This window comes from Coturnix japonica, chromosome 3, assembly GCF_001577835.2.
Source record: "Coturnix japonica isolate 7356 chromosome 3, Coturnix japonica 2.1, whole genome shotgun sequence".
NCBI classification, from domain to species: domain Eukaryota; kingdom Metazoa; phylum Chordata; class Aves; order Galliformes; family Phasianidae; genus Coturnix; species Coturnix japonica.
This window is the reverse complement of record NC_029518.1, coordinates 15,405,679-15,433,018: the sequence shown is the minus strand read 5'-3', so window position 1 is coordinate 15,433,018 and position 27,340 is coordinate 15,405,679. Positions and strand designations below refer to the sequence as shown.

The 27,340-nt window shown below is 42.2% G+C and overlaps 1 protein-coding gene across 2 annotated transcripts; it reads right to left on the bottom strand.

Annotated features, from left to right (window-relative positions):
• Positions 1 to 569: 569 nt before the first annotated feature.
• LOC107311055 (calpain-8) lies at positions 570 to 26,490 on the bottom strand. 2 transcript variants are annotated; one of them, XM_015857281.2, is made up of 21 exons: positions 26,209 to 26,489; positions 25,637 to 25,706; positions 18,762 to 18,880; positions 17,827 to 17,960; positions 17,069 to 17,237; positions 16,162 to 16,245; positions 15,462 to 15,547; positions 14,079 to 14,153; positions 12,926 to 13,086; positions 12,036 to 12,211; positions 10,137 to 10,148; positions 8,216 to 8,427; positions 7,622 to 7,658; positions 7,078 to 7,143; positions 6,116 to 6,173; positions 5,454 to 5,518; positions 4,266 to 4,334; positions 3,204 to 3,282; positions 2,339 to 2,455; positions 1,694 to 1,752; positions 570 to 808 (listed from the first exon to the last, which is right to left on the bottom strand). In XM_015857281.2, exons 1-21 carry the CDS (start codon positions 26,446 to 26,448, stop codon positions 785 to 787), a joined length of 2,112 nt encoding a protein of 703 aa, XP_015712767.1. In that variant the 5' UTR covers positions 26,449 to 26,489; the 3' UTR covers positions 570 to 784. The 2 variants fall into 2 exon arrangements, with proteins under 2 accessions (XP_015712767.1, XP_015712768.1); XM_015857282.2 differs by lacking the exon at positions 10,137 to 10,148 and having other exon boundaries at positions 26,209 to 26,490.
• Positions 26,491 to 27,340: the final 850 nt, after the last annotated feature.

Genomic DNA, 27,340 nt, shown 5'->3' with positions numbered 1-27,340 from the left:
GTAAGACAGACATCAAGAAGAATCTTCCTCTCAGAAAGAGCAGTGCATTGGCATAGGCTGCTCAGGGAGGTGATGGGATCACCGCCCCTTACAGTGTGTAAGAACCATGGAGATGTGTCAGTTAGGGACATGGGTTAGTTGACATAGGGGCAATGGATCTACAGCTGACCTAGATGACCTTAGAAATCTTTTGCAATCTTAATAATTCCATGGAGACAAGAGTTGTGGAGGTATGTCATATTTGCCCTAATTTCCTGCTCATGCCTGAGGCTGTGTTCATGCCCCATTTTCCTGGTTTACAGCGGCTCATCTTCTGCTTCCAAGCTCTTAACCCCAGGTTCTGCAGGCAGTGGTCATAGTCAAAGTGGACAGTTGGCTGGGAACAGAGTTAGCCAAAGCAGAAACACAAATGTCAGCATGTCTATGAGTGTAGGCTTCTCTCTGTGGGCTCCTAACTCTGCTGAACTTTGATGCACAGCTACAAGTCAGACCTCCCCCAGCCCATCTGCACTAAATCAGAATTTGTGACAGTTCAGTATGACACACAGAAATACTCTTTGGGACGGAGATGTAACGAAAGGTAGGTCTGGCCTTGTTTGTTTTATTTCTTTGGGGTTTTGTTCAAGAATATATTTACCTTTTAACTGACAGGAAATCATTTGTTGTGGACTAAAATAACTTGCCAGTAATAAAAACAAGTTTCTTTCTCTGCTTTCTGTAGCAGGGAGAAGCTGAAGGAGTGATTCTGCATTTGGAGATCTCTGCTGAATTCATCGATCTCAGCTCAAACCAGTGTGCAGCACAGCCACTGTGAGAGAAGCAGAACAAGCAGTCAGACCATCTGTGAGGCTCACGGTGTGCCACCAGGGCACTGCACAACATCTCCAGAAGAGTAGGCTTGGAAAGGCCACAACTGCATCGTAATCTGCTCCATGTGAAGCATCCATCTGCTGTCAAACTTTGGGGAAATTCTTTGCCTGGATTGGCTTCAGACATTGCAAACAGGGCCTCTTTTGAGGCATGACCTATTCTCCAGGGTAAGCTGCATGGTCTTTGAAAAATAGTAGATTTAGCAATGTATGCTTTTAGCTAGATTTAACTATCTGTGACTGAAGGTCACAGGGGCTCCTAGCCATCTTCCTCCCTTTGAGCCAATCTTCAGCAGTAAGGACTAATTGGATGGACCTCCTGGGGCCCCTTCCAGCTCTGTTTCCTGAGATATATTTGTATCCTGTAAGGGGGAAGGCTCAAGCTGATTGCTTTTACTACAGTTTCAACTGGAGAAATTTGCATTAGAAACAATAGGAAAAAAAGAGACCTGGCATCTAGAAAGGTCTCTTCTAATTCTGGCATATTGTTCACTTCATTCTCTGCCAGAAAAAGAACATTTTCCTGCTGTGTGTTTTCTGATGAAATGACCACTGCCCTCCATAAGCAGGCAGTGAAACTCACTGCGTAAGCATCTCTCAAGAAATTATAATAAAATAGCTATTTTGAATCTATCTTTACTTTTTACTCATATTGGATAAATATTCATTCTAATGATTTGGACATGCCTTCTGAGCTGACAATCTTTGCTGCAAGAACGTTCCTTTGAACGTTTACTATTTGTAGGAGCCATTCTGAAGAAATATATTAGTGCAGTCCATTACTGTAGCTTAACCACATAGTACATTAATCTGACCAGCCTCACCTCTGCTAAAGAGAGCTGAACAACTCCACTCTTCTCTTTATCTAGGAGATGAAACACTTCTGAAAAGTAGAAAAGGTTAAAAAGAATAATTATATGTAAAGCAGAGAGATCAGCAAGTCAGACAAAATGTAGAGGACTGGCCTTTTGCCATGATCTACTGGAAATCTAGACTGGTTTTGTGAGAGCATACTACAGCTGTTCTTCTTTTCTCTTACAAGTGATCTGTATGTCACTTCATGGGGCAGAATAGTTACATCTATAGCAGCAAATTGAGAGTTGGCAGCAGGACAGCTACAGCATCCAATGCAATAGTATCTGATCTGATACGGCAACAAAGCTGTAAATCGGGCCTGAGTAAGGACTCTAAGTGATAAATGAAACCATTTAGATGGTACAGGTTGGTGGCCAGAGCACTGAACATAGAGTGAAGATAACTGTGAAGTAGAGGAGTACCCCCTCACTCAGTGGTCATTCAGACAGAAGACATTTGCTATTCCTCTTCTGGTTTCTCAAACAGACACATTTTTAATGACATTCTCCCATTTCCAAGCGAGCTGCTACATTCACAGTTAAAAGACACCGAATATTTAATGACACCCCAACATTTTCAGGAATTCTCCTTGATTCATAAACAAAGACACTTACTGAACAGGGTCTCTAAGCGGATCATGCAGGCCACAAATCCATCAAAGTCAATGGTCATCTTGCTGCAGGCGTAGCGGATGGCAATGCTCTGCTGCACCTGGTTGTTGAGCACAAAACCTGAAGGCATAGGAAGAACACAAATCATTGACGCAGCTGTTACTAAGCCAAGTTCTCCCACAGCATTTTGTCAGGCTGCATATTTCACATTGTTTCACAACATAAGCAATCCTATATTCCCCAGATAAATCCCTAATTAGCGAGTCTCAGTGCTGTAGCTGTAGAAATTGGCAGTAGAGCCAATTTCTCTCATAACATACTGGGCTGTATTCAGGCCTGTATCAGTGCTATTTCTGCCTCTGAATCATTCACATAGACTCCATCAAGAAGAAGAGAGATCAAAAAAACCCACAGTGCTCCTGTAGATAGGCCTGAGCTGGCAAGCACTGCTTCAAAAGTGAATAGCACACAGCAGAGAGGATCTGGCTGGGGAATGTCTGGATCAGTTTTGCTCTTTCTCCACTGTAGAGATCAGTGGTAGAAGGAAATGCAGGAAAAAGAAGGTTTGGACATAACTCTGAAGGGAACAATTAGATTAGGAAATAATGAGGACAGAAATGCAGCAAGTAATAATCGGAAAAATAAGAAATAACCACAACATGGACAAAAGTGTCAGTGGTTTTGAATGCAGAACAGATGAGTTTTGATGTGTATAACAGCATAAAGGACTGCCAGGGCAGGAGAACAGCACTTGCAATGCTCTGATTTAGGAGATGGGAGGGAAGCAAAGCCATGAAAAGTCCCTACTGCACTCCTGGTGCTTTTGAGTGGAGAACTGCACCAGTCCAATGGCAACCCTAAGTCTCACCTGCCTCGCTGAGAGCATTTCGCATCTCATGGGAGTCAATGGTACCCGAGTAGTCTCTGTCCACCTTCCTATAGATTACCTGCAGTAGAGGAAATTAGGAACATGGGAGCTCTTAAGTAACATGCACACAACCTACAACCTCAGGTTTCTGATGGCTGGGATACACTGCCTTTTCCAGCTGAAGCTCTTGAAACATTAATGAGTGAGGAAAGTGTTTCAAGTAGCTACTGGTAAGTAGGGTAAACTGGGATACACATTCCCGTGGGCTGGCAGCTTGCCTGCTTCTGTGTTATGTGATCACAGACAGGCCATTGAGGAAAATATCCTATCACTTGGCAAACACTGCAACAGATAAAGTCCATTTTTCTTAATATTTCAGATAAGATGACAGATGCTTCCTATTGCCAGCGGGTTTGTTATCCAGAATTAGAAATCACCCAGACCTACAGCACAGACTGAAATCGGCTCTCAGGGCTGCTCTGCCAACAGCAGCCCCAGCATGGAGGAGAGCTCTCCTTAAGGACCTCTGGGACAGATCCTCTGAGCTAACCAGCATCAATCAGAGTAGCAGCAGGTTCCAATTTGACCTTCCTTTAGACTGCTTGATTCTGGGTAAACTTCTTGGGATACTGTATCTTCTGTCAGGAAGAAAATAATTCAGCATGCGTATAGAACTTAAAAATACAAAGACAGGTTTTTGATAGGTCCTAAAAATACTTCTTCTGCATGCTGTTGCTCATAGTAAAGTAGCATACCTTAGTGGTGTGGAGACAAGCTCAAATGAGCTTTAATGCAGCAGGCAGCAGAGAGAGGTGCCTTTGCCAACAAGAAGACAGAGTTGATCTGGTTTTCCAGGTTTTGCAAATTATGGAGAATGGTGGGGCTAACGTGAAAGAGGATCTGCTTGTGCCCTTGTAAATCAGAGATATTTCTTTGGCCCCAGAACAAACTCCAACTATATGAGAAGGAAATCTTCCATGTATGTCTTAACCCCACCCATATTTCTGGATCTTTACTTTAGAGCTGTGGGAGAAGGAGAGACAGTCAGAAATATTACATTACCAAATACATCTGAATCTTCATCCAAAGCGTCTTGAATTCTGTAAGTCCCAAGGAGCCGGTCCCATTAGTCTTGGAATGTTAAGTAATGATTCAAAAATCAGGATTCCTCTATCCTCACCAAAACTGGAGAGTAACCAGTGATTAAAAATAGCTCACCCAACACAGTATGATCTTGATGCAATAGAAGTTCTCATTTATAATGCATCTCCATCTCACACAGACATGCCTACAGCTTTATATTTGCTTAGCTAAATGTATGCCAAGAATTTCCAGGATACCTGCATTCTTGAGGAATGGTATATGGGATTGCCAAATACACAAACACAGTTTTGTGCTGCTAAGAACAGGTTGAAGTCTTTTGGGAAACAAACAATTGGCCTCGTGGTGGACAAGTGGAAGGAACTGCAAGTGAACTGTAGCAGTAGGCTACAGAGCACTCATCTGTGCCCTTCAGGGTCCTGAACATCCCTTTCTATGGGAAATTATGGATAATAAGGAGTTGGTCCCTATGATGCTGAACTTACTGAGCTGCTCTTATGGCTTTAGGAGGTTGCAGAGTGTAGGGCAAAGGCATAAGTTCTCCTAAGAGCCAGTGCACCACATTTAATCCCTTCTGACCTCAGTGTGACCATGTCATGAGACCAGCGCTAGTGCAACCCTGTCAACATGGCTCTTGGCCCTACTACTTGGCCCTCGGCCATCAGGGCAGTGCTGGCCAGAAGAGCTGACTACTTTCCCTTGGCTGTGCAAAGCTCATCAGCTCCCACATGTCCTACAAATTATACAGAATTGGGAAGGCCCCCCAGTTTGTTTCTGCTGCTTTGGGCTCTGTGTTCTAGGAGCAGTACCTGATTTAGAGGTGGAAGCTGAGCTGTGCTTAAAATCTGCCTCCTGCCAAGCATGCTGTACATGCATCTGAGACTGCACTGGTGGTGTAACCAGGCAGAACGTTCCTGCTTCTCTTCCCTGCTGTTTTTAGGGAAAGGTTTAAGCAAGGAGAGATACCTAGCAGGTGAGAGAAGCAGCTGACTATGAGATGATTCAGGTTTCTGCCACTCTAAGCTGATAGAGCAGCTTGGCTGAACTTTATGTGCCAGGACAACAGAAACGTAACCTTAGCCTTATCTGATCAAGAAGTTTTGCAAAGGAGTTCCAGAAACTTTAAAGGCGATGACATCCAAAGGATACATCTAAAAGGCTGATCATCTCCCTGCAAGTGTTAATGTTGAATCCATCACTTCTTATATCCTTTCCTGTTGAAAAGAGAAGAAAAAGTCAAAGTCAGGAATACTTCTTAGGCAAAATTCTTTTCTGTAGACCATGCTGGAGTTGCTATTTGCCTTCAAATCTTGATAGCAAAGTGAATGTTCTGCAGTTTCTTCCACCATTTCCTTCCAGCTGATTAACATGACATTTTTAAAAGGGAATGCACTGGATTTTGGGACTGGTGAGCCTCTATCTGTCTACAGAAGATATACAGCAAAATAAAACTATTTTCCTACAGTGAAAGCAGATGAAGAGCTCCTGTGCTCAGGCTGAATACTGGTGGTACTTCTGAAAGGGCAGAAGGAACGTGGTGCCTCTGCAGGACAGTGGCAAGCAGCTCTTGGAAGTAGAGCACCAGGTGATGTTTTGCCCTTTGCTGTAGAGGTTCAACAAGCCAGGAGAAATTCAGCTGGGACGAAACTTCATTTTTCCATCACCCTTAGCTGACAGAGCTGGGTTTTGTCAGCACAGATCCTACTTGTGTGCTGAGAGATTGATGTGCAGGTGTCAGTTTGGACCAAAGGCAAACTTTGCAGCCCATACCTCTGAGCTGCATTCAGTGTGAATCAAATAATGGTACTTACTCTTCGCCAAGACCCTGTTTAGAATAGTTTGAAGTTCAGTTGCAGTCACTTCACAGTCCTGGACAGAAAACATGTTTAAAATGTTAAGATGAAAAGCATTTGAAGCAGACTATATTCATTCACTGTCACCCTACTCTAGGGCAAAATCTTTGATTTTTTCCTAAATCTGCATTTACCTGCTGACATCACATGAAGGAGATCCTCAGAAACCACAAATATTTCCTAGCATTTCAAGTGGGAAACAAGTGGTTTGTTGGGTGCCATGGGGACGTGGCCCAGTAAATGTTAACTTTTTATCAGATTTGACTGAGTGGGATCATTGCTCTTGATCCTTTCTCAGCTAAAAAGATTCTGGAGAGCATTTGATATTTTTTAGGCTTATGGATACTGCAGTCAAACAAGACTAAAATTGCCAACTCAAAACTCACAAATGCTTTTCTAACTAACAAGCTGTTTTCCCCCCCAGCTGCCACTGGCCACCTGTTCATTAAGAGCACATCTGAAGAGGCAGCCACAGGCTGGCACAGCAGGTTTTGTAGATACAAAAATACAATAACAGAGAGAAAGTTCAGCCATCAGCTCTCTGTTTCCTGGGGCTTCTAAACAAAAAGGAGGCAATTGAACAAATAGCCAATTGTTGGATTTATATGCTAACTCCGCAGGCAATTTATTTCACCATGGAATAATATTTTCATAGTCCTCACTCCCATCACCCATATTTTCAGTCATTCCATACCTAGTATTGCTGAGTGAACAAATCACATTTTGCACCAATAAGAGGAAAAAAGGTAGTAGAACTGTTCTATTGTAAAATAAATTGAATTGAAGCTGTGAGTTAATAAAAGGGGAGAACTGCCTGTTTTTTGAAGACCAGGCAGAAAGAGGAATTGGCAGGCCAAATATTTGCATAATCATAACAGCTAAAGGTCCCATTTTTTTTCCTTTCATTTTAATCCACTTACCTCTCCAGAGAGCTTTTGAAAGAGAGTCTTGAACTCATCATCTATATCTTTGTTATCAACGTGAGGCTAGAGGAAAGAGATGACCGAGTTTGTGGTTTACAACATGGTTCTTAAAAGGGAGATGTGGATATTATAAAGGAGCTTTACGATGGATTTGTTAGAGAAAGGGGAAAAGAGAGCTTGCTCTACATAAATATCAAGAGAGAAGCATTCCATAAATCCTTAGATCACTCAGTGCCCTCCCCATCTTCTGCCTGTACTGGATGAAAGATCAGTTTCACGTGTTTCAACCAAGCCTGGATGTATGCAGTTTTTGTGCCACATGAGCCCAGGTACATGAAAATGGATGTGAAGCTAAGCCATAGGGGCAAGTAAAGAATCTCTGTAACCAAACTCCATTTTTCCTGAGCACAAAGTACATAGTAGGTATTTACCTACCATGATCTCAGCTCAGGAGAGAAACAGAAATCTCACATCTGTTTTTCCCCACTACGTGGAAGCAAAGTCTATTACAAAAATAAGTCTGTCCAGTTGGGGTGTTTACCTCATATGGTTTTGCAGCCACCATGTCACCAATCATCCTAAGAAAAACAAACAAATAAATTAAATAACTAGAAATTATGACTCTACTTCTTCAAACTGTTAGCAAAATAGGATTTTTTAATACAAAGAATGTACTAAATGTACAGAACAAGCCTCTAGGTTCCCTGTTTCCTATGTTTGCGATCCCTCCTCTGTCTGTCCAACTTTGTCAATATTTTTCTTGGGAAATCCAGCCTTGTTCTTATCTTGTATCCAGACTCCCGGTTTTTCATTCAGTGGCTGCTGTTGATACCATCACTTTTAAAACCATCATTTTACTTTCAGAACATTAATCTGCAGTCTTTAATTGTGGGAACTTCTGCTACATCTCATGCACCTGGGGGATCTAGTTACTACTTTAGTGCTTGCCAGAGGCCACTTGAAGGGCTGTGTCTTTCTAACATGGATGTGCATGTCACATATGGTAGACTGTAGAAGAAAACAGGTCCTAGAAATCAGCCTATTTTGCTGATAAATTGCTTGTAGATAGAGCACAGAACTTTACCTGTATGGGTCTCACCAGCAGAAGAGAAAGCTTTACATAGAAGATACTCACTGAGTTTTAACCTTTTTCTCAGAAAAAACTCGAAGGCAGAACTCTCCATTTTTGTAAGGCTCAAATGTGGATGGCACAATGAGATACTCTCCTTTGGGCAATTTAATGCGGCTGGAGACTTCACGCAGGTTGATGTAAGTCTCAGATCGGGCTACTGGTTGGTTCCTTGTGAAGAAAGCACGGTTCAGATGAATGTCTCTGTTATTTTCCAGCTGTGGGAAACATGTTTTTGTTAGAAAACTTTTGACAATTCACTGGCAAGCCAGCACTTCTATTTAAATTTCAATGCTTAAAATCCATCTCAAGCTTTTCTTAGCATAAAATAATAAATGTGTGAGTGATGGCGTAAGAGGTAACCACCAGGGTCCTGTGATGTGAGACAGGAAGGCAGGTATTTAGAAGGGGAAAGTACCCTTTTCTATAAATATTTTTCACATGCCTCTTTACAGTGATATAGAATACAAGTTACAGTGGTATGGAATAACTAAAAGGAACATAATGCTCACTCAAATCTGGTCAAACTATTAACTACTTGAGTTGTCCGTGTGATGGGTAATTTTTGGTTTCATAGGCTGCTCTTGGACTAATTTAAATTTCAGAATGCCTTTCAGCATTTGATGGCATGAGATAGACCTCCTAATTACACAGGAGTTACAGTTTCTGATTTCTTTAGACAAGCAGAAAAGAACAGCAAACAGAACAAAGTGGTAGTAGACAGAAGGGTAAGGCTTATGGGGCCAAATTAGATGATTTAACCAATTTCTGTCAGTAATACTAAAGCCGTTCCTTTGGAATATGGCAAAAATTGTACTTAATTTTTCCATCATATCAGTATTTCATTAAATATGAAATGTTGTATAGCTCACAAAACATAATACTGATATAACAAGAAACAGCAGTGTATGAATAACGTCTCTTCTTTAAACCTCCTCTTTGTGACTTTTGCTTCACAGAAATATGTTTCAAAACATATGATTCAGTGATCCACAATAACTGCTAAATAGTTGTCACGAGGTGTGGAACATCAGATGCAGATAAGATTTCTGCCTAAGATCGGAACATAAAATGATGTTATCAAAAGCCTTAAAGTAATTCAGTATTTTTGTCATAAACTGTAGAATAAAATGCTTTTTTCCCCCTACTTTGTTCAAAAGATAAGATTGGATTTGTTATTTATTCAACAACGGTGTTCTTTCTCCCCATCTATCTTAAGCTAGGATTAGACTGCAAAGATTAAGAAGTCAGATCCCATATCTTTTTCAACATATAAAGCGCATTTTCCCTTTGCATCTGCAAGGCTGTTAAAAGAACACAGTTAATTGCTACACGACCACACATTCATTAACTGAGGAGGAAGAAAAGGGCTAAAAAGCCTAGGAAAAATTGGCAGTGCAGAGTGCTGGGCCTCAGTAATGAGTATAGGCTATTCCTGCTGCCAGACACCCCTGGGGTCTCTTTCTTTAAGAATGAAATTCTCTTTAACTTGTTATTGACATCTAGGAGGATTTGGGAAGGCTGAGCTGTGTTGTTGTTGTTGTTGTTTTTCATTACCAGAAGCTGTAGCTCAGAACTATAAAAGGAATGGATCCACAGAGTCTGGCATTTCTTCTAAAAAATATTAGCTACATTTTCTAAGTTTTAGAGTGCAGAGACTCTGCCTCCAGCTGTACTAAGCAGACAAATTCTGACCTCTGTTGTACAAAATAAGTGGGAATCAAATTTCAAGAGGTATAAATAGGATTCAAACATCTGTAGTAAAGCTTTGTGCCCCAGTCCCTTGGAACAGGTTGTTTAGAAGGTGAGATTGTTGTCCAGTGATAAAGAAGAACTGTCATTAGCAAGCAGCAAATCCTCCTGGTAGCTAGACTGGCACAAGAAGTGCCCATCTGGAAGGAAGAAGTCTTCAGCAGCAATTACATACCTCCTGTGGAATCTGAAAGCAAAAGAAAGAGCTGATGTCCAAGGATTGCTATGTAGGCATTTCTATCACTAGATAAAAAGAGTAAGATAACATCTTCTTTGGGCACTTAGTTTTCATTTCCACTTACTACCACACATTGTAGTATCAGTTACCATGAAGATCTAGCTTTTGCCAGAGCAGTACCAAAAGACAAATGGGACCTTCATCCAGAGGAATCAACACAATACAATTGCTTTTCTCCAGATATGGTGCTGTGAATGATACTATCAGTTGGAAACATTTCAGTAAGCTTTGAAATGTTCAGCCAGGAAAGTCAACGGGTTGGCCCTACTTTGCTAAGATGAAAATGAACAGACCTAAATCTACCAGCCTGCTGTTACAGGAATGCTGATGAAAGTGCAAGGCTGCTGTCACCAGCAAGAAGCCTGAGGATGACTAGGCTGTTGTAAGGCATGTAAAATAAGTAGCGAATTTCAGTGTTTGGCCTTTCCTATATAAACTAAACATGTGTACATTTGTACCTCTGAATATAAGGTAGGTTTTTCAAGATCAAATAGCAGTCTCAGGGGTACAGTTCCCAGCAAAAGCCAAAGAAACTGTGCTCGCAAAGCCAGGAAAAGCTGTTTAAAGTACCACCTATACAATGCTTCTGAACTGCCCGAGATGGCCCTTTGGGTCTTGTTTGTTTTATCCAACATACTGGAGGGTCAGAAGCTCAGTGACAAGCTACACAACATAAAAAAGCTTTGCAAGGCAGGTAGGGCTGGGCACACACATTTTTACCCCATATAATACAGACAACGGCTATGTCCTTGGCTGCAGCATCAACTGCAGTGATATAAATCTACAGCAGTTCATGACCTGAGAACTTGGATCATAGCTGTGTGCCTACATGAGATGATTTAGCATCCATTTCTTTTAAAAGAAAAGCCTCATCTTGCTAAAAGTCACCAAGCCTACTCTATGAAAAAGATCACATAGGAGGCAGATGGCATGAAATATATATAAAGCAAAAATGCATTGCTATCTTCTACGGGGCTGTTCTCAGAGATAAGAACAGACAAACACCCTTCATGTGGAAATCCTAGGATGCCAGTAGGCTAGGATACTTGACAATCAACAGCAACTCAAAAGTACAAGGTGAGACCAAATAATATATACAAACACTTCGGCCCTAGAGAATATCCTTCCTAGTTTTGAATCATCCCTTACCAAATATATTAACAAACATCAGTGACTCCCAGTCTGTGATGGCTAATAATCTTTATCCAGAGAAATCTATGGGACACTGAATTTCACCCAAATACAATGTTGGGAAGTATAACACTGGTTGGAAATTCTTGTATTTGCTTCTCTGCCCTTACACCACAAAAGTTAGAGACAGCACTACAGACTTTTTCCCTATGTTATATCTATGGAGACAGAAGCAATCCTGGGAGGAAAAAAAAAGACCAAAAAAAACCCCAAAGTTGAATCAGAACAATAACATTGTAGACAATGGATCAAAACAATTTTCAAATAAGAGGGCGAAAAATAAAGAAAATGATACTGAGAACTGGTGATAAGCTGTAATCAGAACCACTTATCTGGAACTGCCAGGCACCCTGATCCTGTCCCCATTCTGATTTTGAAAGAGAAGGCTCCCATTGAGCCTGTTGCTAAATTAATTGTCTCCGGTTTTACACCTTTTCCCTGTTAAAATAAGACAAATACTGAGCAATTTTTTTTTTCCTGAATCTTCCCATATTATGTTGGTCAGAAAGAGGAGAGAGAAGGTTTTCAGCCATCTTGCAAAATCTAGTTCTTACTGAAATGTAGTGTTGAATGTCAGGATGAGCACATGACTAATTTTTGCCAGGGTAACAGTGAATAAAACCTTCAATGAGGAACAAACTGTACCTGATAGAGTGAATAACCAATACTAAGCAGACCTTCTCCCATTCTCTTCTGTCTCCTGCGGTTCTTCTGCATCAAGCCCACCAATATAGTACAGCACGGCTCATTCAGACTCCCTTCATGATCATCATCCGGCTCATCCAGCTGGATTTTAAATTGGGGATTGATCCAGTATGTTGCTAAAAAGCCCCAAGGCAAAACAAAAAGGAGGAGATTTTGTTGTCATTGAAGCCAGAATGGTTGTCACTACAATTACAGAGAAAATCTCTTTGGATGGACAGTTGTCTGGAGTTTATCCAGACCTTTCCAGTACATTCCATGGTTTTTATGTGTTTCGTGGCAATGCTGTATATCAGTTGGAGCCACAGCAAATCAAAACACTGCGGTATTTCCTAGGGTGTAAGGACAAAGAGGGAGGAGCTGATACCATTCATTCCCGCTAGTCATTTATCTTCAGGAAACGTCCTTGGCTAAGGATAGTTTTGTTTCAAGAGGACCAAATATCAGGCATTCTCTCCAGAGGCCTAACCTGAAAATGAATGTGAGGCAGCGCTACTATTGATCTATGACACTTTCTGGCTTACCCAGCCCTTTGGGGAATTACTCCAGTAAGCAGCAAAAGCCATGTAAGTAGGGAAAGCACACAAAGGGAAAAAATATAAAAAGAATGTGGTCATGAATTAACTGCTCAATGGGCTGATAATCCCTGACAAGGAAATGAGTGTAAATTAGGTCTTGGTTTAGACTGCCAAACTTTGGTTTACTCTCTAAACCACACAGAGAAATCTGTACCTCCAAACCCTTCCCAATTATGGCCACCCCCAGTTAACAGGCAGTTATTTTTGTGGTTTTGTAGTTTATTTCACCAAATGGCCACTTGGCTGGGTCTCCACCTGGGTAGTTCTGGCAACCTCCAGCTGTTGAACCCCGTATCCACTGTCCATTGAACATGGTCAGGTCCCATTTGTTGACCTGGTTGCTTGTCAGTGTGTCAGGAGTCAGGTTGCAGATCTCCAAGCGGGTGAACTGTCTTTGAAAATCAGAAAATGCCATCCTGGAGCACAGAAAGACCATGGTTAGTTCGTCAGTCCATAACAATCAAAGCAACTGCATGTGGATGCCTCTCCCAATGAGGAAGTAAATGTTGGTACTAAAGAGATGCCCAAAGCTCCATTTAATCAAACTCTGAGTCTTAGGACTGGCTTTGGGGAAGCAAAATTTCCTGCTCCCTGAATGAATGCTATTTCATGAAGACAACTGTTCTCAAAAGCTGTTACATATTATGGGATCAGTGGTAACATTTTCTGTCATCTTCAGTTATGTTCAGCCCCTCATGGGTTGTGCTTTCTAAGTAAACTCAATAAAAATGCTGTACCAAAACATGCAGCAAAATGCTATTAAGTGGGAGCAAGAATTGATCCTTAGGAAAGAGTCACTCTGCAGAAAAATCATCTCAGTTTGGTATATTGATTTAAAACTTTTGTATATGTTTATTTTTACCATTTCTAGTAGGTGTGTGTGAGTAACAGACCTCCATCACTTCATGCTGCAAGCAGAGGTCTGTTCTCAGCCCTCATCACTTTATGTCCCACACAGCTGATTGTCCTGAAAGATGGCAGGCATTTTTCTTTCTGCTCTAGGAGAGTGATATGGCTTCAGCACTGATCCACAGAATCATCTGGCTAACACCGTATTTCCATCAGGTTTGGGTAAACAGATTCTTCCCCTGTTGACAATCTAAACCTTTTCATTAGTGAGTAGCATTCAGGCAAAAAACAAGACTCAAAATATAAAGTATATGAGGCTCGTTCCTGCCACATCATTAATTTTATTACCATCTGGTCTCTATATTTTGAGTAAGCACTGAGTTATTCAAGCTCTAATAAAAGGTAATATTTAAATGGGAAGGGAGATAAACAAGAGGCTAACCACCTACACGAGTTAACTCAGTGCTAGCAGTTTCTCTCCATCCAACTGAAAGGACTGCTTAAAAACCACATTTGCACATACAGCATCCAAACGATTGCACTAATTAATGATGCTCACCAAAATTCTCCATCATCTACTTGCTTATCCAGAGCCTGTTTTTGTTTGGGATCAATATAATTCCATTCAGGAGCACTGTAGACAAAGCACAAAAGCAACCTGCTCAGTTGTATTTCATTCTGCAATGAGGTCAGAGAGTGAGTTTCTGTCTTCAGTCACAGTTGGCAAACATCTATGTATTTCTACAACAGTTAGACCTTCTGCCCCTTCCAGCGGAGCTACACACTGCAACATAGCACATAGGGCTGGAATCAGACTGCAACCAAAACTGCAACAAATAAGCTTTGAACTGAGGTGGCAGAAAATGTAAATATTGCAGGCTGGCTGGACTGAGTAACATGCAGCCCAAAAAGCAGGGGAAGAACTTTACAGGTATAAGAACAATAGACATGCCTGATATTCTCGCTAGGGAAATGACATAAGCTCAGCTGCTGGGGTTATCAAAAATAAGAAAGCAATAAGGTGGAATTAGAACAAAATCCTGCAAAAAGCATCATTCCTTCATTCCCACTCCAGTGTCACTGTGCAGCAAGCCAGATTCTGACTTCATCTGCTCCCATGTGGCTGTGCAGTTCAGTACCTGTCTCAGTAGGATTGTCCCATAGTAAAGCAGGTGCAGCAAGACCAGGATATGGTGTGTGGGGACAGAGACACATTATCTTAGGGCTGAGCAAAGCAGCTCTGATAAAGATAGGAATAATTACAACGTTTAACCATATCTTCTATATCAGCACCAGTACTGCGGTCAAGCAAGGAACCTGAGAACTCAAAAAAGTGCTCACAAAAGATACATCGAGGCCCAAATAAAAGTAGAACACATACCATTATGAAAATAAAAATAAGTGATTTGTTGTTTTTGCCATTCCTGTGAGAATCCAAGCACTGACAGCTTCTGACAGCTATTCAAGCTTCTGGTCCTCAGTTGAGTCATCATCTTTTTTATTAGAATTCTCCAGTGTGAATCACATACTGGCCAAATATAGAACTCCAAAACCTCAAAGCTGACTTAGGGGCACAGCAGTGTAGCCTTGCTTTGTTTTCCAGCCATGGAATTGGTTTGCCTGTCCTGCTAAGGTCTTGGTAGCACCAGTGGGATCTTCTGAGAAAAGTCATCTTGAGAAATGGCATGAATAAAGCTTACTTTGGACTACCCATGGTTAAAACATGGCCTGTCCTCTCTTATTAGAAAGCTCCGCCTGAGGCAGGGAAGAATGTCCGCTGGGCAGAACAGATCAATATCTAGCCTTGCTAACGAATTAATAGTGCTTACCGTCTTTCCTAAATGTGCTTTGTGATTTGATTAAACTGCATAATCTCAATTTAATTTTCAAAGGATACTAAAATACATAGAAGAGGGAAAGGCAGGGGCACATAGACACCTACTTATCACTCCACGCTCCAGTCCATTCTACTTCACCCCAGGGATTCCTAAGCCTCACAAGTTTCTCTGGCCGTCCTCGGTAATAGACCTAAAAGATCGACAACAAACAGAACTTCAGCACTCCCATTACTCCAGTCATCATGGAGCAATTACTTTTCAGTTGAGGATAAAACACAATTTGTACTTGAGTGATGCAGTCCATTACAATTTCCAATAGTTAAAAGACATCTAGATGTCTTCCACTCTTATTTTTACATTATCCTGTGCCACCAAGTGAGCCATTAGCTGCAACACTCACCATTTCATATAATGAAAGCAACCTGCAAGGAAAAACATCAGCAATAGAACAGCAAAATATCTTCATCCTCAAAAGGCACTGCACTACACAGCAAGGTTGTAAAGAGATTATTTATCAGAGACATCTCTGTAATGATTCCAGTTCCAGAGAAGTATGAATATCTAGGGCAGGTTAGGCAGGTGAGACTGATGGAGCTGTTTACTAAAGAGGCTTTGAGTCCTTTTCCATTTGAGCTGATCAGCAAAGCACACACTCCCATCCCATGTGGCACAAGAATGTGCAACATTTTAGTTTGGTCAGTCACAGAAAGACATCAGAAATCTGAAGCGTTGCAGGTTGTTCTGTATAATGGCAGCTAGAAACTCTACAGACAAGCTAGATGAGCTGTGGAGAAGCTGGCTTACCTCTTCTGTCCCAGTCACAGAATAAGCATGTCCCTTCACCAGCTTCAGACTTGTGATTGCTTCTGTTTCAGATGCACGAGTTATCTGAGACAAGAAAAATATACTGACTTAAAGCTACATATTGTGTATAGACACGGCTTTCATGAGCAGATTAATATGGGAGTAGACACCTAAGGTGATAATGCACAATGAATATCAACATTCCCAATGCAAAGTATATAAAATAGAGGTAGGAATCATGGCAAGAGTTCACCTCAGAGATTCCTGCCTTGAACACACAGTCCTAGCACAGCAGAGACTCAAGGATGTACCATGAAACTTAAATCTAGAGCCAATTCCCAGCTTAGGTGACAGACCCAGTCACCTGCAGAGATGTGTTCACATCAACTCAGCTCCAACCTGCCTTGCTTGAACTGGGATTTGAAATGAGATTATAAAACAGGATATGAAAGTTATGGAGTTTCCAGAACATATACAGACTGGTCAGTAACATAGGAGATCTTGTATGATAGATGTCAGTGATAATTTTAATTGGAAAACAAAGCCAAAATCAGAGTACAGTGTACAACAAAGTATCTCAAAATGGTTTGTGTCTAACAGTTCAGCATCTGGAGCTGATGTTACACACCATTTGAATGAAGAAAGACACTGAGAGAGTGAGAATGGGGATCAGGAAGACCAGTCCCAAGCTCACGGCTCTAAGCATTTTAACAGGCAGTCTTGTAAAAAGAGAGCTGGTTATTTAGAGCCTTGTCCAACATTTTTGTAACTGAAATCAATAAAAGTCTCATACTGATCGTAGTTTGCTTTTAATCCAGACCTTCACACCTATGCCTACATGAATCCAAGTATGATGTGGACAAAACCCTGGAGGAGCAAGGAAAGTAAAGCAGTGGCAGCCTCTTACATCAATGGAACAGCCAAGCAGTGATCCAGCCCTCAGGGCCTTCTGGACAATTTGGTACAGGTTTGCTGGAGCTCTCCGCAGGTCATAGGATTCAGAGATGCCTCCAGTAAAATCCTCAAACCCCTCTATAGTGGACCCTCCAGCTAGAGCTTCATAAGAACCATTCAGCCTGCAGGAGAGATAACAGAGCTGTGTGAGGCCATTTCCACTTGCAAGGATAGAATCACAGAAGCCTTAGAGTTGGAAAGGACCCTTAAATGTCATCTAGTCCAACTCACCTGCAATGAACAGGGACACCTACAGCAGATCAGGCTGCTCAGAGCCCTGATCAGCCTGACCTTGAGTGTCTCCAGGAACAGGGCACCAACTACCTATCAGGGCAACCTGTGCCACTAATTTTGTTGTGAAAATTTTTCCTTATAGCCAACCTAATTTTACCCTCTTTAAGTTCAAAACCATTTTGCCTTATTACCACAAACTCTTGCATCTGTCCAGATCTTTCCTGTAGCAGCCCTTTAAATACTGAAAGGAAAACATGCATGCTGCAGAAATAAGGGCTTATAGTGTAATACCTATTGGTACATCTGATCAACATTGTGACCTGGGGCCCCTTGAAACAGAAGCTTGGCCATATCCTGTCTGAACCTAGAGGAAACTGTAAAAAAGGAATAGTGGAACAGGTAATGCTTTTAAGTGTTGTCTCTAATCCCATCCACTTCTGCACACTCAGGATGGCTGTCTCCCATCTAGCCACATACTTGGCATAGGCCTTCTCCAGCAGTGCACTCCAGAACTCATTGCCTTCCTCTGAATGTACAAAGAGCAGCTCTCCATTCTTGGTGGGCAGCCGGTCGTCTACCACAACATCCACCCACTCTCCATACTGCCAGAACTGATGAGAAGAGAGGAAGAGGTGGTCAGGGCTGGTATGCACATTGCTACTTCATGCTACTACCTTCCTCTGCTGTGTCATTGAGGCAAGTTCTTCCTAGTCCTGTGAAATGCTGAGTAGGCTCCTTAACACTGTGTCAAAGAGTTGATGATAGGTAACATCAACAGCAGCTTCTTGCACATAACATGTGTTCTGTTTTCCATGCATGGTTTACATGATGGAGGGACCAAAAAGCTAGCAAATAGACAGAAAACTTGAAAGTCTACTTCTCTTGTCTACTATCCACTGAAAAAAAAAGTCATGCCACTCTAAAAATGTTGCAAGGAGAAATCACCCAAAAGAGGAAGAACTTGGTACTGCTGGTCCCTTCTGAAAGTACTGGGAAATGTATGAAACACTGTTAATAGTCATTTTTGCCTGGGCATTTAAAGCATTTTCTCCAGAATTTGTTGCAGTCATGGAGGGAAAGGAAAGAGAATAATTTAGATGACATTCTCTCTGCCGAGGTGAGCACAAGAATGAGTGGGAAAATGCAGATCATGGCCTGAACAGGCAGCTAGTCTATGAGAAAGAGCCTGTGTTAGCCTGGGAAAACAGGGAAACTGCCTCTAGCTGCTGCATGTAGAAGAAACTTTTGTGAGAACATGCTGTATACTCTGTTCTGCTTTTCTCCCCTCCATCAATGTCATTTACATGTTGTAATTATTAATACTCAGCTTGTGGGGGGGTGGGGGTAGGGAGAGGAGGAGGGAATACTATGGCTTTCCTCTTTTATTCTCAATACCCTGACCAGACAGTTACCTGGAAATGAAAGATCCCAGCATAGTCCTCCTGGAAACTCTGAGCCTTAGGAACAACACGGTGCAGAACATCTGGATTCAAAGTCAGAGATGCAATGGCAGCCAGGAGCCAGCAGTCACCTGCAAACACACATGATCCACAGTGGAAAAGTTTATTAATGAATAGCATCTTGTTGAGCTATTCCCTACACCAGTATATCATGCTCCCACACAGATCAAAGCACCAGCATTAAGTGCTCTGCAAGGTCCTACCAGATTCAGCATTGGTTCAGCAATTCATTCTTGTTGTGTTGTTTCTCTTTTGCTCAGTTTCCACTCACCCAGACCACATAGGTATTGCAGGGCCTCTGACGGTGATCACAGTGGTAATTTTAGTGGTCTGAATTGAGCTTTGCTGTTTTGATTTTTTAATGAGCCTCTGAAAGCAGGCTCTTTTAGCTGAGATTTTTAATACCTTCAGGAGTCCAACAGCAGAGCCAAGACAAAGGAAATTTCAGTCTGTGGGTTGCAAAGCCTGGCTGAGAAGCACAGAGTTAATGACCTGTGCTACCTCAACTATCCCCAAGCCAATGCACCTGGGGGAAGCAGATGCACACACGTGTGTGTGTTAGCCCTTTTTCTGGACTTGAACCAGCTCTTAGGATTATTACTTCAACTCTACTTGTGAGTCAGATGGAAACAGAAGTGCAGTGGGAACTCTAGAAGCAGGTGAGCCCTCAATTTGGCTCACTGCTTATCCTGGAAAGTAGGGGCATGGGCCCTTACTGGAGACTGGCTGTCTTACAGCTGTTTGCTGTGTAGCTTGCTTGTTGTGTTGGGTAGGTGAAAGCCTTCACTTGCTACTGGGAAACTCAGAGACCTATGGATTTCTTAGTATATTTGCTTATCACAAAGAGCAGGAAGCACTTTTGTGGCTTCGGTGTTAATTTCTGAGGCCTGCTCAAAGCCTTGGAAAAAAATTGCTTGGAGGTTGATAAATCTGTCCTGATTCCCCACTGGTTATCTGTGCTAAGACACAGTTTCTTTGCATAGGTGCATAATATGCTGCAGAATGAACTGGCATAACAACTCTTACTTTATTGAAAGCAAACTAATAGAGAAACCAGAGAAAGTTTAATCTGTATAATGAATTAGTATCTTAAAGCAATAGTTAACTATTCATATTGACTTGGGTGTTTTGTTTCAATACGACAATTACTCTATATCCTAAGATGATATTCTAAAACTTACCCACTGCTGGATGGTTTCTGTTGCCTATGTACCCCACTGGGAGGTACACAGGTGCCTCCTATGAGCTGAACCAGAGGCAGCTGCTCCCAGTCAGACAGAGACTGGAGAAACACCCATGAAGAAGTTCCCTCCATCTGTAATGATCTGTAGCCACCTGAGCTGGCTAATTCAATAGAGGTGCAAAACCCTCATCCAACCAATATGTGTAGTACAGGCATTTCCAATGGGAAATGTAGCATTAGTAGGTAAAAACTCCACAGTCTTCCCTAGCACTGCCCTGTGCCATCCTGGCTACCACTCAGGCAATAACATTTAAGCTGGAAGGGGGTAGAAGATGGCTGGGCTACTTGCTTATCCTAACCACCTGCATTTCCTATCAGAAGAGGCTAGAAAACCTGTGCTACTCCTCTTATGCAAGCAAAGTTTGAAAAGGAACTGAGAGAAAGGATAAATGCACCTCTGGGGGTGGGGAGGGAAAGGTAGAAAAAAAGAGGAAGGCTAAATCAGAATAAAAGGATCATGGGATGTTTAAAGTGGAATTTGTAACATGTGGCTGCTGTGCATATAGAAAAGTCCAATAGCATCAGCCTCTAAAATGACCACAGCCAAAAAACTTTTGACATTCCTTTTCAACCCAATTATTTTGCTTTCTGTAGGAGAGGACTCAATTCACTAGCTTGGGAGGTTCCCCCATAGCCCTAGGTACCTTCATATGAAACAAATAAAACTGTTGCTGTTTTATTTTCTACATTTCCCTGTAAATGTAGAAATAGCATTGTAAGTCTGAGGAGTGGGTCATCAAAGAACGAAGATGAAAAGTCTTATAAGGTTAGGCCAGCAGACCTAATTTTTCCCGCTTCCTCAAGCTTCTTTTTCTGCACAGAAGGCTGCTACCAGGTAGAGTAGAGCAGGATTCCTGGTGTCCCCTGTTGTGTCCCTCTGCCCCATGTGAGACCAGAGGAGCTCTGTAGCAAGGAGTTGGTGCTTTCCCAAAATGTAACTGGAAGGCTTTCTTCTTCCTGGTTTCAATTTTTTTCCAGCTGGTGGAAAGGGAACTGCCGTGGGCTTTGCTGAAGAGGGTGTATGTTTGATGCATAATTAGAAGAGTCAGTGAAATGAGAGGGGTTTCCTTAAATGCGTTATTTACTTCCCTGACTCAGAACTGAACACTTTTAGAATCTCATTCCTGTGAGATGCCAAATACAGCATGAAATCCTTCACAGCTTTCTTACGGTATGAATTAACTTCCTAGCATCTGAGAGGTTGAAAGACATTGGCCTGCCACAAACACACCATGCAATCTGACTTCCTGGGAAGCATTAGGGGCAAGCTGGCTTGGGAAGAATTCTAAGTGGGAAACATGGCCTTAAAAATTGCTTTACCTGCCCTGAGCAATTCAAAGTCCTATCTCTAAGCCTTACTCAGGGTCCTAATACCTTTTGCTAAGGCTGTGGCAGAACAGCTATTAACTGTGTCCCCTGAAGGGAGTCAGCTGGGAATTAGCCGCTGTGCAGTAACTTGGTAAAACAGGAAGGGATGCTCCGATACAGATGGTTTGGAACCATTTTATACACAGGCAATGCATTACATTCAGGTTCCAGTGACGCTGGCTTTAACACAAATTAAAGAGGATAGAAGAAGCTGTCCATATTAAAGAGCAACCAAGATGAAATCTAAATTGCACAAACCGTTTCTTCTCATACACCTCAATGGGATTTGTCCTTATTAGTAAGTTTTCTCAGCCCTTCTCAATGACAAATCCACAGGTTTTTTGTTGTCTGGTGTTTTTTCATTGTTCTTGTTTTAAGTACAAGTTTCCATTAAGTGTTCCTTTTTTTTCCAAAGTTCAGCATTGTTTTGCTGACAGCAGCTTTAATAGTTCAGTTTGCAGCTGTGCCTGCAGTGTAGCATGGCAGTACGGTGTCCCCAGAAAGGCAGCTGATATAGGACAGCAAAAACCTGTCCTGGTAATAGCTACAGGTTATAAGTCATTTTATATAAGCCCAATTCCTGGATCCAAAGCCATCCGTAATGCTTGTGAAGTCCAATTTTATTTAATTTGAAACGAGCAATTATGACCTTGAATTTGTGGTGTAGAGGTTGAATTTGAAAACCAGCTGTGCATGCCTAAACATATACATTTATATACACACAAACACATGCATGTCCTGCTTTGAAACACCACTTTGACTATTGGGGTACTTGAACTAGAACCTCTCCTTACTCACACATGCACTGCTTTGCCTCTCTTCTCAGCACTGCAAATGTGCTTTGTGGTTTACAGACAACCAAATCACTGCAGTGGACATTGAATCCTTGCTGGCTTGGGAGCTGTGCAGCTCCTCTATGTTGATGTTTACCCAAGCACACTGCAAGCACAGGAGCCACAGAATTAATGAGGAATCTGATTAGTTTCAGTTGCTGCAGAGCAGCACTTGGTTTCTGTTTAGTTACTAACAAAGCATCCGCAATCAGAGCATTTGCACTCTTCATTTGAGTTACTGATAGAGTAAGTTAAGCCAAGAGTCTGGGTGCCTCCAAGATAAACTAGACAGCGTAGGAGTATTTCTGGGTTGAATCTATTCAGGCTTGTTGCTGATTCATCAGTTCCAGATTTCATATTGGTCTCCAGTCTACCTGTAACCTCCTCAATCTGCTTGTGAGATAAGACACGGACAAGGCTCCCATGGGGGATCCTCAGCTGGAGTGCCTTGGTGGCAGCCATATTGGCTCTGCAGGATCTGTACTGGCAGCCCAGACCTATTGAGCTGGTTCAAAGACTTCAGAACAAGAGCTGCTCCATGAATGTAACTGGTCCAGATCTGGAAAACTATATTTAATGAAGAAGCTTTTGAATAAGCTTTATGTTAATTTAAGTTTATGCCACTTCCTTCTCAAGGGCTTCTGCAAATAGATCTGTGGTTAACTTATCCACATAGCTGCAAGGAAACTTCATAAGTCACCTCTAACAATGAAGTCTATGAGTGCATTTCAAGTTATTACTAGGCTATCACAAAGCTATGGTTCAAAGTACGTTTAAAATATTTCAGGTCTTTCAAGTTCCCATCAAACTTCCCAAGCTGATATTCATCTAGCCTATGCTGTTGTCAAAGAAATAAGTTTAATGGAGTGAGACTGACTCTGGGTTTTCTTGTTCCTTTTGTTCGCATAAACCCAGACCTGCAGTGTTATTTTTAAAAGAAAAGGAACATGTCACAGAAAATTATTAAAAATAGGCTCTATTTCCCTAAAGGACTTGTTAACAGGTCACATACGAGGCTTATGTAAATATGTAATCAGGGTCTGTTTCAATAGAAGGGTTTCACATGACAGCTTTAATAACAAGCACTTTGATATTCGAGGTATTGGATCAAATTAAAAAAAAATAAAAAACCACAATGTGCCTCTGAGATGTAAAGCAAACACCTGGCACTGCATTCAGACTGAGTTAAGTCCCATGCCTCTGTTCTGAAGTTTATTTTTGTAAAGGGTCAGCAGGCAGAAGTGACTGTAAACTGCCTTTCAGAACCAAAGGGGGGTTATATTTGCCCCCTCATTGCTTTTTCTGCCTTCATGAGAATATTATCTCTTAAAATGGTTTTCAGAGTCAAAAGGAAGCTCATAACAAAAGCAGAATCAGATTATGGGTCTTTTTGTCCAGGCTTGGGAGGTACGTTTCAGGACACACACTTGGGGTCAGGCAGCCAGCTCCCTCCTCAGGGGCATAGGAGCCACTCTGTCCCAGACCCACCACCACCATTATTTGGTGAGTTTGGTACTGCCTTGTGAAATGAAAGTCCATTTAGCACAGAGGGCTGGGAATCCACAGAGTCATTCAGGAGATGATGGATAAAAGGGTCAGAAGATATTTGCATCCAGTTTCCAGGCTTAACACAAATACTCATAGACTCATTAAGGTTGGAAAAGTCCTCCAAGATTATATAGTCTAACTGCTGACCAATTGATCACCACAATGCCCATCAAAGCATGTCCCTAAACACCATGTCTACACACTCACCGAGCACCTCCAGGAACGACGACTCTACCACCTCCCTGGGCAGCCTGAGAGCAGGCAATGTTCTTCAGTCCTTTAGCTTGTAAGCTGTCAAGGTTTTATTTCAGGTGGATGGTTGTCGTGGAGATTTTTTCTGCTATTATAGGAACTTTCTAAATTAGAAGTGACACGAAATGTCACTTTTATTACTTATCTGAACAATTCCTCTAAAATACGGTGAGTGATTCCCTGTACTCTGCTCAGACATCCACCAAATAAATATCCTGAAGCACGTGTACAATTGGGCATCTTATTTCCAGCAGCTGGAATATAGACCAGGGAATTTCTTAGTGATCACTTTAATAGTGCTATGTTTACAGGACCAGCACTGGTATTATTTATTACCAGCAACTTGCAGAAATTGTTTGAATCTCATCTGCAAAGTGGATGGGATGGAAGAGCAGTGAGGTCAGGAGTGCTGCAGTAAGCAGCACAGAAGAGACACAAGCTGATTTTTCCATGTCTCATCTATCAAATTCTCATTACAAGAGTTTCAGCCTTTTTGCCTCTAGATGCAGTCAGGAGAGGCTGCTGCTGCTGCCTTCTGCAGCTGGATCTTATCAGCTGGGTGGACAGGGAAGAGGCCAATGCATCAGCTACCAGAGAGAGGACAAAAGATATTTGCATAGCAGCTTTGTTTAAATGATGGCAAGCACTAGAGAAAAATAGGTAGAAAGGAATATTCAGCAAGAAGGGCTTGGAGAAAGTTGCCTGTGATGGATTTTTTGCTATAAGTGTTGTGAGGTGCTGGCACAGTCTGCCCTGAACAGCTGTGGATGTCCTATCCACAATTGGTTCAAGGCCAGGTTGGACAAGGCCCTGGGCAGCCTGGTCTAGTGACTGATTTAGGGGCTGTCAAGCCTGCCTGCAGTGGGGGCTTGGAACTAGATGAACTCTGAAGTCCTTTCCCACACAAGCTGTTCTATGATCACACGAATGATGCACAAGTTTGTAGTATTTTTTTCATGTGTTCCTTACTCGTCTTGGCACAAATTGGCAAATCACAATCCCAGTCCCTGTGCCAAACCAGTTCCTACTCTGTTCCTTGGTATATGGCAAAAGATGATGATGACAGCTCCTCCAGATGGGACACAGGCACTACAGAGCAATAATAGGTAATAAAAAAGAAAAATTGACTCACCTCTTCCAACAATAACTTAAGAGGAGTGCAGTCTATCCAGAAAGATACTGCTCCCTTGGCTGCTAACCCTTAAATGAGGGTGAGGAGGGGTGGATCCAGGTTCTATCCATTCTGCTCACACAGGTGCACTGCTTGCACCTAACTTTCCTGTGTTAGGAATGCCTTCTCACCTGGTGCTCAACCACTGGCTCAGGCTGTGTGACCTGGCAATTGCTCTGCACTTGGGGACCAGGTATTTCTTTTGTGTGAAACTCAGTCTTGCTCAGCTTCCCAAGTAAAAGTCCTCTATGATCAGGTTAGAGGATAAAACTTTGCTCAGTGTCCCTTGACTCTTAGGAGAGACTCTTACTGGGATGAGGAATTTTTACATTAAGCTTCTCATCTTGGAGCAAAAATAAATAAATAAATAGATAAATAGATGAAAAACAAAATGCAGAAGTGTTGTACTTACCAAGCTCCCCTTGGCAAACATCTGTCCGAGTAGCTCCTCCGACTATGAACTGAGGATTGTCACATAACTCCTGAAAAGAAAAAGGAAGGCAAGTTATTTGTGTGTTTTCATCTTCTTTTCCTCCTTTTTTTCATTCCTCTTTAGAATCATTAAGTTTGGAAAAGACCTCTATGAAGTCCAACCACTGATCGATCACCACCTTGATGTTTCAGGGGGAGGTAAAATAATGGAGGAGGAGTAAAACACTTACAGAAATCAACGACTGAAAAATGAAAGGATAGAAAAACCTCTGAAGCTGTGATTGATTTACATATTCTGGTTTTAAGGCTTTCAATGCCCTTTTTATTTATTTTTTTTTCCCTGATGAAAATGATTATTTTCAATGAAAGGCCATTTGTGCGATGTGTATATTTGAGCTTTAAGAAGAGCTTAGGTAAGGCAGGATAGACTCAAAAGTGAACCAGACATAAAGGAATAGCAGGCATTCAGCACCGCCTTTTTAGCATGGATGTGCTCAGGTGAATGCTAACAACCCAGACCCAGCCAAGCATGCCATGACACAGTGTTCTTACCGTGGGCCTCTTCCAGACTACTCCCTGGGTTTTGAAGGAGTAAGGTCCCAGGTCCTGGTATCCCAGTGCAGATGGGCAGGCAGGGAACTCTTCATCCTTGAACAGAGTCCCAGCCTGAAGGCACTTCTGCCTCAGTGTCTCATAGTCCTGGCCCAAGTAGCTGAGGGCCTTCCTGCAGGAACCCAGCCCCTCAGCAGCAGCCGCTCGCTCTTGGCACAGTCTGGTTGCCAGCCCAGCCATACTGCCTCTGTCTGTGGGGCTGAAAGAGGTGTATGGAGCAGGTAACCAGGGTGGGGCACGATGGGAGGAGGCTCAACAAGTGCAAATATGTACCTGGGACAGCAGGAGGCCAGTGAGTGTGGGCACTGGATTATGCCACTGCCGTCTTATTTGCTCAAAAGCTTGTGGACTCCAAGCTCATTTCTAAAGCACATTTCTAATGGGGATGAGGGAAAGCGGTGGCTTTACAGCCACACCTGTTTGCACGTGGAAACCCATTCCGTGCTGGGAGTCAGAATCAGGGGCCAGCTCCAAGTGACCAGGTAAAGATGCTTCAGACTTTTCCTTCCTTCCAAAATCCATCTTGACACTGCTGGAGGGCAGAGCATCCACAAAACCTAGAGATGATATCAGCTACATGATAAGGGAGTGCCAAAGGCGGGGAAAAGTTGAGCAGTATCAGCACTAGGAACTGGCATCTGGCCTTGAGGATCTCCCTGGGGAAATTAATAATAATAACTATATAAATATATATTTAAACAGAAGTTGTCTTTGATACTCTGAAAACAGTGCATGCAAATGAATTAATTCATCAGCAACAAAGGGTGTGAAGCTGATAGAACTAGAGATAGTTGTTTGGCCAAACAACCTGCAGAGGGCAAGGATCCCATCCAGTTCATGCCCTTGGCCAAAAGTGGACAACTGTGTGGCACCATGCATCACCAAATGGAGGCAAGCTGGTGTCTTTCTCAGCAATAAAAAAATTGGGTCTTCTCTACTGTACTTCCAAACTTTTGGTGCTTCCTTGATATAAAATGTTTAGAACAATAAATGAAAAAGCCTCAGGTGCAGAAGGCTTTTTGGACATTAAAAAGCAGTGATTTCTGTTCTCACTGTTCATCTTGTGCTGACA